The 13,918-nt window shown below is 34.1% G+C and overlaps 3 protein-coding genes across 4 annotated transcripts; 2 read left to right on the top strand and 1 right to left on the bottom strand.

The window, feature by feature from the left end:
- The first annotated feature begins 501 nt into the window (after positions 1 to 501).
- On the top strand, positions 502 to 1,041 carry LOC145163685 (uncharacterized). The gene has a single exon (XM_079082487.1). The coding sequence runs from the start codon at positions 502 to 504 to the stop codon at positions 1,039 to 1,041; it is 540 nt and encodes a 179-aa protein (XP_078938613.1).
- Positions 1,042 to 2,398: 1,357 nt separating this feature from the next.
- On the top strand, positions 2,399 to 5,438 carry LOC145166003 (putative receptor-like protein kinase At2g42960). Its single transcript, XM_079084927.1, has 9 exons — positions 2,399 to 2,637; positions 2,794 to 2,855; positions 2,956 to 3,660; positions 3,745 to 3,849; positions 3,962 to 4,084; positions 4,166 to 4,336; positions 4,465 to 4,594; positions 4,686 to 4,892; positions 5,000 to 5,438. The coding sequence occupies exons 3-9, from the start codon at positions 3,026 to 3,028 to the stop codon at positions 5,102 to 5,104; spliced, it is 1,476 nt and encodes a 491-aa protein (XP_078941053.1). The 5' UTR covers positions 2,399 to 2,637; positions 2,794 to 2,855; positions 2,956 to 3,025; the 3' UTR covers positions 5,105 to 5,438.
- Positions 5,439 to 6,368: 930 nt separating this feature from the next.
- On the bottom strand, positions 6,369 to 11,341 carry SWAP70 (Pleckstrin homology (PH) domain-containing protein). 2 transcript variants are annotated; one of them, XM_079084926.1, is made up of 10 exons: positions 11,053 to 11,341; positions 10,835 to 10,951; positions 9,435 to 9,496; positions 9,286 to 9,369; positions 9,144 to 9,175; positions 8,909 to 8,990; positions 8,586 to 8,814; positions 8,284 to 8,511; positions 7,860 to 8,152; positions 6,369 to 6,956 (listed from the first exon to the last, which is right to left on the bottom strand). In XM_079084926.1, exons 1-10 carry the CDS (start codon positions 11,077 to 11,079, stop codon positions 6,548 to 6,550), a joined length of 1,563 nt encoding a protein of 520 aa, XP_078941052.1. In that variant the 5' UTR covers positions 11,080 to 11,341; the 3' UTR covers positions 6,369 to 6,547. The 2 variants fall into 2 exon arrangements, with proteins under 2 accessions (XP_078941052.1, XP_078941051.1); XM_079084925.1 differs by having other exon boundaries at positions 6,369 to 6,959; positions 11,053 to 11,340.
- Between the last annotated feature and the right edge of the window lie 2,577 nt (positions 11,342 to 13,918).

The following is a 13,918-nucleotide window of genomic DNA, read 5'->3' as shown; positions in this document are numbered from 1 at the left end:
GTCCCTAAGTTTAAAAAACCTCACGGATGGTCTCTATGGTTTCAAAAAATTTAATGTTTAGTCCTTATGGTTCACTCCGTCATTATTTGTTCGTTAAGTGAAGAGCATTTCCGTCATTTCACTACCCTAAGGACCATTTATGAGGTTTTCTATTATTTTTTTTAAAAGGAAAAATGAAATTTAATATGATAGGGGTCCCACCCCCTTCTCTCTCTCTCTCTCTCTCTCTCTCTCTCTCTCTCTCTCTCTCTCTCTCTCTTCTCTCTCTCTCTCGTCAATAAACCCACCGACCCACCTTTGTCTTTCCCCCTTACCTCCAAAAGCATTGAAACTCCATTACTACCGTGGTGCTCCACCACCAAAGCACCTCTGATATGGAACTAAACAGTTAGCTAACCCACGAAATATAGTGAATCTCACCGGAGAGTTGTCGTTGGAATGCAACGTTAGAGATGAATCGGTTGCAGGAATCAATACCAATGACAGTGGCGGTTTCCGATCATGTCTCAAGAGACATTGAACAACCGAGGTGGTCGTTACGGGATGTGGCCACCGACGCTACCAGAGCAGCTCAAGTTCCAGAATCCGAACACGAAGCCTTCAGGTTCCGTTCCGTATTCTTCAAAACCTATGGGCCCACTTAACAACAAAAACTGGAAGGGGAAGAAAGGAAATGACAAACAGAATACATCTATGGTTTCTCCATGCCCTGTTACTCCTTCTGTACTCCCTACACCGACTTTTTCTCCATCTCGAGAGGTTTTAGTTGACATAAAGAAAGAACAATGGGCTGTTGATGGGTATGGATCGATGAAAGGGTTGATCAAACTTCGTTCTCCTGGAAATGACGAAGAGGGTGAAGAAGGTGGGTCAAGTGAAGGCGATGTGGAGGAACATTTGGAGGTGGAGAGGATACTAGACCATGATTTGAGCAAATTTGAGATGATTTATCCAAACTACGGTGATGCTGATCATAGTAGTTATCTTTTGGAGAACAAAGTCGATGATCAGGATACACATATAGCTCAACTGGAAGAATAACAAGTTTTGTTTTTTTCACATTTTTATCGAAACAAAACCCTACATATATGCAAATTTATATTTATATGTCTTTTCTATATTATTATCATCATCTTCATCTATTTTTGGTTTGAAATTAAGAACAACAAAAGGAACTGATCTTATTATGCACTTTGGATTTAGATCGGATTGACATTTGCACTGCTTTTCGTCATCTTCATATATTTCTGGTTTAGTTTTCGTCTTCCTCGCTTTCTCTGTCATTCTCTCAACAGGTAATGCTCACTGTCATTTGTTAGAATCAGATTGGATTTGGATTAATTAATCTAATTGAAAATGGATTTGTTATCTTATTGATTGGTTTAATTTTGGATCTATCTAATGTGATTGACAATGTATTTGCTAGAATGTTGGCCGCTGATATGATATGAATTAGGGCAGATTAACAAAGTTGGGGGATTTTTTACTAGGGTAGTGGGTAAAGCTTTTGATTTCTCACGTAAAATGTAGTTCTGGAAACACACACACACACTTGCTTTCAATGGGAAACTGGGTTAGAGGAAGATGGGGATAGGGGTTTGACTTTCTTAGAGAGAGAGAGAGAGAGAGAGAGAGAGAGAGAGAGAGAGAGAGAGAGAGAGAGAGAGAGAGAGAGAGAGAGAGAGAGAGAGAGAGAGAGAGAGAGAGAGAAAGAGGACCCCTTGCATATTAAATTTCATGTTTCCTTTTTTTTTAAAAAAAAAAGAGAAAACCTTATAAATGGTCCTTGGGATGGTGAATGACGGAAATAGACTTCACTTAACGGACAAATATTGACGGAGTGAACCATAAAGACTAAACATTAAAAGTTTTGAAACCACAAGAAACATCCGTGAGGTTTTTGAAACTTAGGGATTTCGGGATACTGTAGAACATTATGAAGTTTTTTCTATTATTTATTATTAAGAACCAATTAACTTCATAGAAATGAAAAATCAAAAGTTAGCAAATCTGAATTGATTTAAGTCCGTGATATATCATTTCTTCCTTTAACGTGTCAAATATCGTTAAGAGTTGAATATGTATAATGATAATCTGAATCTAACTTTTACCTTATACACTATATTTTTACGTTGTATATTAAATAATATTTTAAATTTCATTCATTATAGAACAAATATATTCGTTGATTTATGAAAAATAGCATGTTTTAATTTTTAATCTATAGAAAATGGCTCTTACATTCTAATAATTATACCATAATTAATAATTAATAAATCTGATGACTTTGTTCTAGTTTTGCAATTAAAAAACACAGTTTTCCATGCAATTATCTCTATTCCTTTGATCCGATTTGCGATTTATCAGGGTTTCTATATATTTTTTTTCTCTTTAGTGTGGTGTCCAGATTTTTCTTCTCTATATTTTCTGAAATTCTTGGCCCACTCTTCCCTCACCCTCTCTCTACTTCCAAACTCCCTTTTGCTTCTCAGATTTTGTCTTTCGGTGGCTTTGCGTGCACTGCTTCCCCATTACAACCGGTCCCTAATCTATGCTTGCAAAATCTGAGCAGTGCGCCATGTGGGTCTTTCGATTCTCATGAAACAATAAGTGGGTTTAGATTAAATCGCATCTACAGTAAGTTTTTTAACACCATTATGTTTCTTTTAGATCAGTGCTTAATTTTCTCAAATGCCTTTAATATATCTGACGATTTACAGCTGTAATTGCACTAGTATATACTTTATCTAATGTCTTGTTGGAATTCTTCCAATTTTCTCTTTATTTTGTCAGGCATTGGGATTTGATTTGGGATTAGTTGCTCTATTGTAAACCTAGTAATTGGAAATTGGAAGGTGGGTTTTTCATTTTTGCTTGTTAATGTTAATTTTAGTTTAATCGCGCCACAAAATCCGACAATTGAGATGTGTTTTCCCCTTTCCGTTTTGTTGACAGGATACGGAAGGAGATGGATTAGCAGACGTCGGGTGGTTATACGACTTCATAACTCGTAATTGTCGCCAAAATGTCATCCGGGAGTTTAAATACACAATTATCGAAGAAGACTTCAATTATGGGTCTTAAACTATGGGTAGTGATCTGCCTCTGTGTTGGTATGTTTATCTGTGTGTTTCTCTTTTTCTTATCAATGTGGGTCACATGCCAAAGAAAATCTCGAAGAAGATCAGACAATTACCCCCTTTCCCAGATACCAAATGTTCCAAAAGACATCAGGGTAGATAGAGTCGGAGGTTCACATTTTCATAACCACAACAATCTTGAACATTCATCATCAACCACTAATGATGAACCGACCAATAAGAATTCAGGAAAGATGATATTTCAACTTGGAGTGAGCAAATCTGGTGATGCTGATAATGTAAGTCAAAGCAGTTCTATTTATGAAAGGGGATCCAAGTCAAAGTCAGGTGAAGAAGGAACTTCTGGAATGGTCCGGAAGCAATCTTCATCTCCATTTATAGGGTTACCTGAAACCTCACATTTAGGGTGGGGGCACTGGTTTACTTTGAGAGACCTTGAACAAGCAACACGCCGTTTCTCCCATGAAAATGTGGTTGGTGAGGGTGGATATGGGATTGTATATAAAGGGACATTGATCAATGGGACAGAGGTAGCAGTGAAGAAGCTTCTTAACAATCTGTGAGTGTAACTTTAAGCTATGAATGAATGAAATGAATGTTTTATTACTTGTTTTATAATTTTATATCATGTTTATATGCATAGGGGACAGGCTGAAAAAGAGTTTAGAGTTGAAGTGGAGGCTATCGGACATGTTCGACACAAGAATCTTGTGCGACTTCTAGGCTACTGCATAGAAGGAACACATAGGTGTGTGTGTGTGTGTGTTATTAACTTATCCAATGCACCTAACTTCTAATTTCTAGTGATTCTTTTTATTATTTTATTGAATTATGGTTTGTATTTGCTTGAATAAACTTAGGATGCTTGTTTATGAATATGTGGACAATGGAAACCTTGAACAATGGCTTCATGGAGATGTTCAGGAATGTGGTGTTCTTACATGGGAAGTTCGCATGAAGGTCCTTCTTGGTATTGCAAAAGCGTAAGTGAATCTTTATAAGTAAGTTGAAATTTCATAAATTTTCAAGATTTTGATCCTTTTTCATCAAAACTGATTTCACAGGCTTGCTTACTTGCATGAAGCTATAGAACCAAAAGTTGTGCATCGAGACATAAAATCTAGCAACATTTTAATCGACCATGACTTCAACGGGAAGCTTTCTGATTTTGGATTGGCCAAGCTTTTGGATGCAGGAGAAAGTCACATAAATACAAGAGTTATGGGAACATTCGGGTATGAATATATATATATATATATATATATATATATATATATATATATATATGATTATGTTGTGTAATGTGATCTAAAAAAAGAGTGATGAAAAACACTAAATAACTTTTTTATGTTGTAATTTACAGTTATGTGGCTCCAGAATACGCGAATACTGGCATGTTAAATGAAAAAAGTGATATTTATAGTTTTGGTGTGTTGCTTCTAGAAGCAGTAACTGGAAGGGATCCAGTGGATTACAATCGCTCTGCTAATGAGGTAATACCAATGGATTTGATATTGTATAATTGTATCAAGGTTGAAATGTTTTTTTATAAAATATAAGTATTTTTTTTTGAACTTATGGTAGGTGAATCTTGTTGAGTGGCTTAAAATGATGGTGGGAAATAGAAGAGCTGAGGAAGTTGTTGACCCGAGTCTTGACCCGAAACCCTCGACACATGCTTTAAAACGTGCACTTTTAGTGGCTCTTAGATGTGTTGATCCTGACTCTGAGAAACGACCTAAAATGAGTCAAGTTGTCAGAATGCTTGATGCAGATTTCCCATATCGTGAGGTACTACTTATAACTTATAATCATAATGATGCTGAAAAGACAAAACTACCCTCTGCTAGTATGTTGTTTTGACCGATTTTCAACATGTATTGACTTTTTGAAAACAGGAACGAAGAAACAGGAGGAGCCGGACAGCCAGCATGGACAGTGAAACCATGGGTGGTACTGCTGACATAGAACGCCCGGGCCCGGTGGTTAAATCGGAAACCTAACAGAATCCTGTTAACAGAATTAACAGAAAACCGTTAAAAGTTAACTGGTTGCAATCGTTCTTGTTAGATTACTAACAGGAGGGAGTGGTGGGGGTATTTGAGTAAAATTGAGATGAATGGAAGAGAGATGTAAATCACTTGTCACATAACAAAGACAAAACAAGGGCCAAGGTTTATTTATTTCTTTTTCGTTTTCTTTTGTGTTGATAATAATTAAGATCAATGAAGTTTTTGGTTCAATTATTTATCTTATTCAGTTTGGATGGACAACTGTTAGTTGATATAAATACCGTGTTGTTAAGTCGTTCCAACTTTTAAAGATTTTGTCTTTATATATCTCTTTCCATTTCTTTTTATTATAATATATCCGGACATTATTTAAGTGGAAAAAGGAAATAGTACCATGATCTCATTTGCATGTGTGTAAAGTTGGAAACCCAATCACTACAGGTGTTCCAAGATTGTATTTTTGTAATCATGCCAATCACATTATTATGTTTTTCTTGTCTTGTAATTACCTCAATCACATTATTTTGCTTTTATTGTAATCAATCGTATTGCTTTTTCTAATGTTATAATTCATATTAATAACCATCATCGCAGGTGCTAGGATGTGTGTTTTAAAACTTATTAGACTGGGAAGCGGGGTTTTACTTTTTATTGACTTGGTATGCAAATTTGGCATTTTTTTTTTGTTCGTCATTATATGTTTGTAATGTGACTTATAGTATAACATGACATTTAAAATTATTTATGAATATTTGCTTCAATAGATATCATTTTTAAAACTTTAAATAATTTTTTTAATTAAAACTTTATGTTTCGCATTCCTCGGCAAACCAAATCTAAATACAACAGCCATCACCAAAACCACATCTAACTCAAACTCTGAACTAAAACTAAAACCAAAAATAGAAGAAAAACGTCATGCCCTTAGTATGTAATCGTCGTGTACACGTGTTATACCACGTGGTAGCTGACAGCACTAATGTGCCATAATAAATCCAACTCAATATGCAAGTTGATTGCTAGATAAAAAATGAAGTATGTTGCCGATTTTGGAAAAAAAAAATGAATATTTATTCTGTTTGGATAAAATGTTTTCGGAATAAATAATATGTATAAAATAAAGATACCTCCATACATGGAATGAGAAAATAAGGATCAATGTGTAAAACTTTAGGACTTAATAGTGCATCCGTTGTTTTCTCTATTAAGTTGTTTACATTAAGTGAAAGAAAAACACAAATATAGATCATTCTGATTAGTAAAAAAGAAGACACGATCTGAAACTGATAACCAAAAACAGTGAATTCAGAGTAGCCTCAACTCAAGTTAGTTAGCAAATATAAACTTTCACACTATAACATCATTTTTCAATTTTCACACATGATTGATTGGTTTCAGTTTGAGCCTATAAGAAGCAAAACAGTAAACACGAGATCAAGGTTGATGGTGGTATGAATCGGTTGTTTGTTCGGGTGGTTGTGTATCATCTGATTGTCTAAACGCAGGAACATCCGGATAATACGCACTTCCTTCCTGCTGCTGCTGCTGCTGTTGACTCTCATTCCCATGCACAAACACCGGAATATCATTCCCACTCCCATTCCCTTGAGTGTCAGCAGAGATTTCCCTCACGTCCGCTATTCTTGCTTCTGTTGCCTCTATATCATTCCATTCCCCACTTCGATCGGGATACCTTTCCGACATCGGTATATTCCTGGAGTCACTAAGGCTTGCTTTATCCACATTCTTGACCGTTGGATGCACATGTTTTGTGAGGGGTTGCGTATCACCGGAGCATGACTCTACTCTCTCCTCAAGCACTTGCTTTGTATTTTCCTCCTGCCTGCTGACAAAACACAACTGCCACGTCAGCAACATGGGTAGGTAAGCAAATCACAATGTCCACAGAGCAAGAGATAAATTTTATCATATTGGTTAGTTTCTTGAGTAAATTACATTTTCGGTCCCCAAGTATATAGCTAATTTTGGTCCCAAAATGTTGGTCCTTATTTTGAAATTTCCTAATGATTTTGGTCCCTGCATCGACCAAGTTAAACAGCCTACCACCTAGCTATTAAATATATCAAAACGACCATTTTGCCCTTGCATCAAAATTGAAGAAACGCCATGGGGACCAAATTTGTAAATTTCTCTTATTTATTTTTTTATTAAGGTTTATAAAATTCAATATGCGCATATAACTTTTAATATTTTTAGGGTATATTGTAAATTGAATTATTTGTTAATATATTAATTTGAATTATTTATATATTGATATACCTTACTATTTTTAAATACATTATTCTTTTATTATATACCTTGTACATGGTGTGCTAGATAACAAATAAAAGATTAATATATTTCAGAATAGAAAGTTATATTAATATATAAATAATTTCAGATTAATATATTATCAATGCATAATATACATTAGATATAATATAAGATTTAAAAATCATATGCACATATAAAATGTTATGAACCTTAATTAAAAATAAGAGAAATATACAAATTTGGTCCATGTAGTATCCTGTTTATTTTTCCAGTTTTGGTCCAAGGGCAAAATGGTTATTTTAAAAAATTTAACAGCTTGGCTGATAACTTAGATGACAAGGGACCAGAATCATTAGGAAAGTTAAATATAAGGACCAAGTTCTCAAGAGAATCTTTTTGGGACCAAAATTGCAAAGAAATATCTATACTCAGGGACCAAAAAATGTAATGTACTCTAGTCTCTTAATAAAACCTTTTAAGTTGCAGTTGTAGAACATGAATGCATGCCAAAAGCTCTTGATTCTCTTTTCTCAGGACACTTCCTTTCTCTGTTGCCTCTTTTATTACAGCTTCAGCCTCAGCATCTTTCACCCTAACCTTCTCTTCAGCTCTCACAACAGCTCCTTCTAGAATCACTACACGTTCCCTAGCTTTTCCCAGCTCAGACCTCCATAAAAGTGCCTCTTGATGAGAAGAGTCTCGTTGTTTAATAAGTTGCTCTCTTTCTTTACTTAAAACCATTATTTTCTCTTCAGAATCTCTTAGCTATAAAAAACCAAAATTTCATTTTTGGTTAAAATCATCATATAACTTAGTATGCTTCTTTATATATATATATATATATATATATATATATATATATATATATATATATATATATATATATAAACAAAAACCTTTGAAGTGTAAGAAATGGCTTGTTTTTCTAACTCCTTTCTTAAACGGTCAACTTCTGAAGCTGCCAGTCTTCGTTGCTCATCCATTGTATGAGCTGCAGATGCTGCACTCTGTGCAGCATCTGCTGTTTCAGTTAGCTTTTCTGCTATCTCTTTTATTGTTGAATCCCTTGCACGAATGTCCCTTGATAAATTTTGCAGCTCCTCATCTTTTACTTTTAATGTCTCCTGTAAGTAAAAATACCAAATTATTATATAACCATTTGTTTTTGAAGGATTGGTTTATTTTTTATGTTTAGTACCTTCATGATTGTCAAATCATCCAATGGGCCATCAGGTGCTTTGTTCAATACAGATCCCAAAGCATTTCTTCTTGCAATCTGCATGGCTGCTTCAATTTCTTTGGAGGATTCAAGGGCAGTTGAATTTGCAGCAGTCACAACAGCAGATACTGTTCCTAGTTTTGCAGAACTATTTCCAGCTAATGAGTTCACAGCCTCTTTATGAGCCCTTAATACCAATTGTGTTGCACTGTTGTTTGTGTACAGGATAAAAACATACATCAGTAACCTAACTTTTTTACAATGAAATTGTTAAATTTTCATAAAAGGATTGAATAACTTACTGCAATGTTGCCACCCAAGCTCTAGCTGCACCTGGAGTTTCTGCACAGAGGAAATATTCTTTTTTCTGTGGTGTTGCAATATCTAATAAATCAAGTCAGGGGAATACATGCAACAGTTTCTTTTATATTTGAGATATTGTAACAAAATAAATATATGAATGAATGAATGAACGAACAATGCTGAATCTTTTTGTCATAATATTAGCATATGCAATACAGAAATAATGGTGGATACAAATAATGCAGTTGTCATACTTCGGTAGTCCACTGAAAGTTAAAATAAAAAATGTCTATATTAGATTAGAAATCATGATAATCATCCAAGTTAAAGCATATGTATTTCGGATTCATGGTATGATGTTCAGTAGTGATCTTACTGGAAGTTATAGGGTGATGTCATTATTGTGCTATTTGAATCAAAGACGATTGTTCCTTTGACAGCTGGATCATTTCTCCTGATTCTGCAGATGATTATATTTGTTAGAAATAGGCAGATGCTTCAGTGAAAGAAAGTATATGATCTTACTTGTATTCCATTTTTCCTGTTGTTGGGTCTAAGATTATCCATCTCTCATTCCATTTCCTCAGCTGTTACCATGAAACAGTTGAAGCTAGAGGTCAGAAAAACAGCTAAATAATAGTTACCATTATTCTTTTAAACTCATCACAATTCAAATTATAATTGTTATATGTGTATCTATATATACATAGACACATACATACAGCTAGATTTGGTAGGTTGTGGGGTTTTTTAGCGTAGCAAACAAAAGGTCATTTTATTTCTATTTACTCTTCTTGCTCTACTGATCAGATAACACAGCAAGCTGCCTTTTTTTAGCTTAGCAATCTTTATCATTATCTTAAGTTTCCTGAATCATCTTTTTCTTCAAAGAAAAATTCATACTTGTGGATCATCAAATCTAGCTATCACATAAATTGATCATATAAGATCACAAATGAAAAAATAACAAGGCATAGAAGAACAGGATAATTATAGATCATAATTTCTTATGCTTGATTAATCATACACCATAAGATGACAATGTTAAACATTACAATAATTATTTGATCGTTTATCCCATGTTGCAAATCAAAACATGCACCTTAACACTTGAAGCTATTTTTTACTTGATTCTTCTTTAATGGTGCACGACCTTGGGCCATCTATGGTTATTTTTAATTGCTTACTGTGTCCATCTATGTATGGTCCATCTGTTTGTGTTCTCAATTCTAATGATTCTTGTTTCAAGCAAATAAAAGATATCAAGTCAATTTACACAAACGAATTGCTTGAATTATATGAACAAGGTATATATAGTAGTTGTCAAAATCATGGGTTCATATAATGACCATGTTAGGATATTTAATATTATGTCAAGTTCATGCACCTTTGTATGTTCTAATGCACCTAAATTTCAAGATTCAAGAACGAATTTCAAATGCATGGAAGAATGATGAGACGCCATGAAATTGTTTCATTTATCAGTCAGTCCATTGTTCTTGATCTTGGGATAAATCTCATAAACTATAGCTTCCATCAAATATTTGGGGATTTAGAATTCTACTGTTTCCCATTAAAGTTAGGTTTTCTTTCCCTGCAAGTCAAGTCATAATCCATAAGGCTTCATAATTTCCTTGCCACGGGATATACAGTTTGCTTAAACTATTGGAAGGATTCTCTTTCTATTGAGTAATCAATCTATCCCAAATTTGATTGTTTTCATCCCTCTCACGGCATTTAACTATATAAGAGTGTTACTTCCAAAATTGCATTCTGATCGCGAAATTACTTTAAAACCTACCCAGTCATCCAGATTTGATGCCATAAGGTAAATTAGGGAAGGAACAAAAAACAATCGAGCTAATTCTGTAGTTGAATAATGAAGTCAATTTCAAACTAAAAGGGATGAAGAATCAATTAAGTACCGTTTCAGATCGCTTGAGAAGAGGACCCTGCAAGAGATTTCTACCCGACCCAGATGCCAATTGTCGTTTAATCTTATCCAAACTGGCCTCTGTAGCATTAACCACATCTCCATCTCTCTAATAGATGCAAGTAAAACATCCAAATTCGATCAAAACCGAACTCAATCAGAAAATCATGGAAGAGGACGATCCAAAAACAGGGAAGGAAAGAAACTGACCGGAGAAGAAGCCCCATTGGTAGCCATAGTAGTAAAAATAATTTGTCAGCTGGTCTCCTGAGGGAGAAGAGATGAATCCGGACTCAGAAATGAACGATGATTCTGGTGATCTTGAAGGGTGTGTTGTGTTAGGTTTATGACTTGTAGTCGTAGTTGTTAGTTTTTTCACACTTGCTAGATCGATATTCGATACCGTAACGGTGGTTCCTTTTCTGCACCGCAAGGGGGTGTTGTGCCGTAACAGATGGTGCTAATCCATGTCGTGACTCGTGAGTCTAGTCATTTTTCTACAAAGAGTTTCTTTACCAATTTAAAACAACCAAATTCTACATAAGTGTAGAATCAAATTGTGCCAACATAATTAGTTAAAATTGAGATATCAATAAAAAGTTAAAAATACTATTTTGTCAATGAAAACATATAACACATTTATGGTTCCCCTTCACATGTTTATGTTACAAAAAACATAAGTTCACATAGTAAGAATCAATAATAATAATAATAATAATAAATAATTACTAAATGTATTATAAAAGAGAGAGTATGTGGTTGAAAATAAAATGTTATCTCAAATCTCAAATTTTATATGACAGATGAGTTGATGAGTTTTATGACAGATGAGTTTTAGAATTAAATTTTATTTGAAATTTTATATGACAGATGGGTTCAAAAATAACAAACAAAAAGAATTACTGTACAACAATACCACCAAACATCATTCAGATTTAAAAAGTGTGTGGGTTTTATGTGATTTTAAGGAAAAAAATGCACGAATAGAGTCTTCGTGTATGTGGTTCTTGATTTGATTCAGAAGGGGTAAAACAAGGTTATGCAAAACAAGGTTATGCAATTGAGATTGAAAGGTGAGAAATGTGTGTTTGATTGAAGAAAAAAAGAGAGCTTGATCTTCTTGTTCCTTCACAAAAAGACACCTACATAGTAAACATGATTCTTTCCTTCATTTTTGACAGTTTGCAGTTCTTTCCTTCATTTTTGGCAGTTTGCAGAATATATTCTATGCGGATTTTTTTCAATCATACTTATGTCTGCTCTATTATGACAGAATATTCTTTAAGAATATTCATTGTTATTCTTTATGAATGTAATTTCTTCCATTCTCACAAAATATTATCAAAATATTTGTTATTTTTTAAGAATGACATTACATATTTCCTATAATGTTCATATTCTCAAACAATGTTATGCGATTTGTGAAATTATATCTCATTCTCACCCATTCTCACATAATATTTCATATATGTCACTATTTTTATGGTTGTCGTTATTAAAGAATGATTTCGATTCTTAAAAAAATGTTATTTTTGTTTCACGTAAATTCTTCATTCTTTAAAGAATGAAATCGGATGAAGAATCATATATTAGAGAATGAAATCGGATTGCATTCAGAAAATCAAAATTGATTTTTAAACTTGAAATTAATTGGAACTTGAAAAAAAGTCCAAAGGTGAATCTAAGAAAATCTCTCTTTTCATAATTCAAAATATATAAAAAAAATCCATATTATCTTTTAAATGGTTAATTTAGAAAGTTCATATTTTCTATTTAAAAAATAATAATATTCAACTATTAATCACACCCATTGACTTTGAAATTTTAGTGATTAGTATTGAGTTACACAATTACTCAGTATATATGATTCACATTTGATTATATATATATGGAAAATTTCAAGTTTGTTTTATTTCATTAATGTGTCTCAAACTTGTTTTATTTATGTCTCTTACGTTTATTTTATTAATTATTAAAATTTTCATTTGCTTATTCTTGTGGAATTTAATATAACTTTGTTTCATAGTTATAGTATTTTATATTTTTATTGATATGACACATTTGTCCTATACAACGTGGGGTCCTACGTGGTGGCTACGACCCCGCATGTAACATCCTGATGTCAAAGTAATTTCAATCTCAACCCTATGTTTGTATAATATTGCAATTTTGACCCTTGAGTTGAGGAAGGTTGCTAGATTGGCCCATAGTGGCAATTTCGTAATTTCACCTAAGTGGAGTACGTTGAGTACACTAGGCGTACTAGGGCACGCCCTAGTATGCTAGGCGTACACCTCGTACGCGAGGCGTACGTGAAGAAATGGTAAATCCTAATTTTTAGGGTTTTGTTCATATTTAAACCTCATTATAGCCTTATATCTCATTCTTCTTCGGTCTCCCTCTGTGAGAAACGACCCCAAGCAAACCCTAAGTGAAAGAGTGCATTTTGGAGCCCATTTGAGTGGTTAGAAGTGTTCTTGAAGAAGAAGAGAGTGATGAAGAGAGCTTAGAGTTTGGGAAGCATCTTGGATCTGGGATTTCCTTCTTGATAGCAACCTCCAGAAGATAAAAAGTTCACATCTTGATCACACCATCTTGTAGATCTAGATTTTTCCTCCTTTAAGAAAATTTTTGTCCCAAAAATGGTGATTCTTGAGTATAGCATGTTCTTGACCCAATAAGTCGTCCTTTCATACCTTATGAGGGGTATTGAGTCATAAAAATGTAGTCTTGAGGGTTAGTTCAACTCCATGCAAGCTATAGAAGGTCTTAATGCATTAAGATATTGAGGGTTTGTGTTTTAAGCACTTAATAGACATACAAAGTCATAGAGTTGGAGACTTTATGACTCTTAGTGGTATTTTGGCCTTGGATCTGAAAGTTGGACGTGAGAGCTTAAGGCATTAAGCTCTTATTGAAGATTTGGGAGGTCTGGGCGTATGCCCTGCATAACCTCGAGTACGCAATGCGTATGTGGTCAACCATCCCGAGTACGGTCAAGACTCGAGTACCCCCCACGTACGAAGCCTGAGTTGACTCGGTTGTGTTGACTCTGTTGACTTGCTGATTTTGACCA

This window comes from Lactuca virosa, chromosome 3 (assembly GCF_052849685.1).
Source record: "Lactuca virosa cultivar CGN04683 chromosome 3, Lactuca_virosa_CGN04683_v6, whole genome shotgun sequence".
Classification (NCBI taxonomy): Eukaryota; Viridiplantae; Streptophyta; class Magnoliopsida; order Asterales; family Asteraceae; genus Lactuca; species Lactuca virosa.
This window is presented reverse-complemented; position numbering and strand designations above follow the sequence as displayed.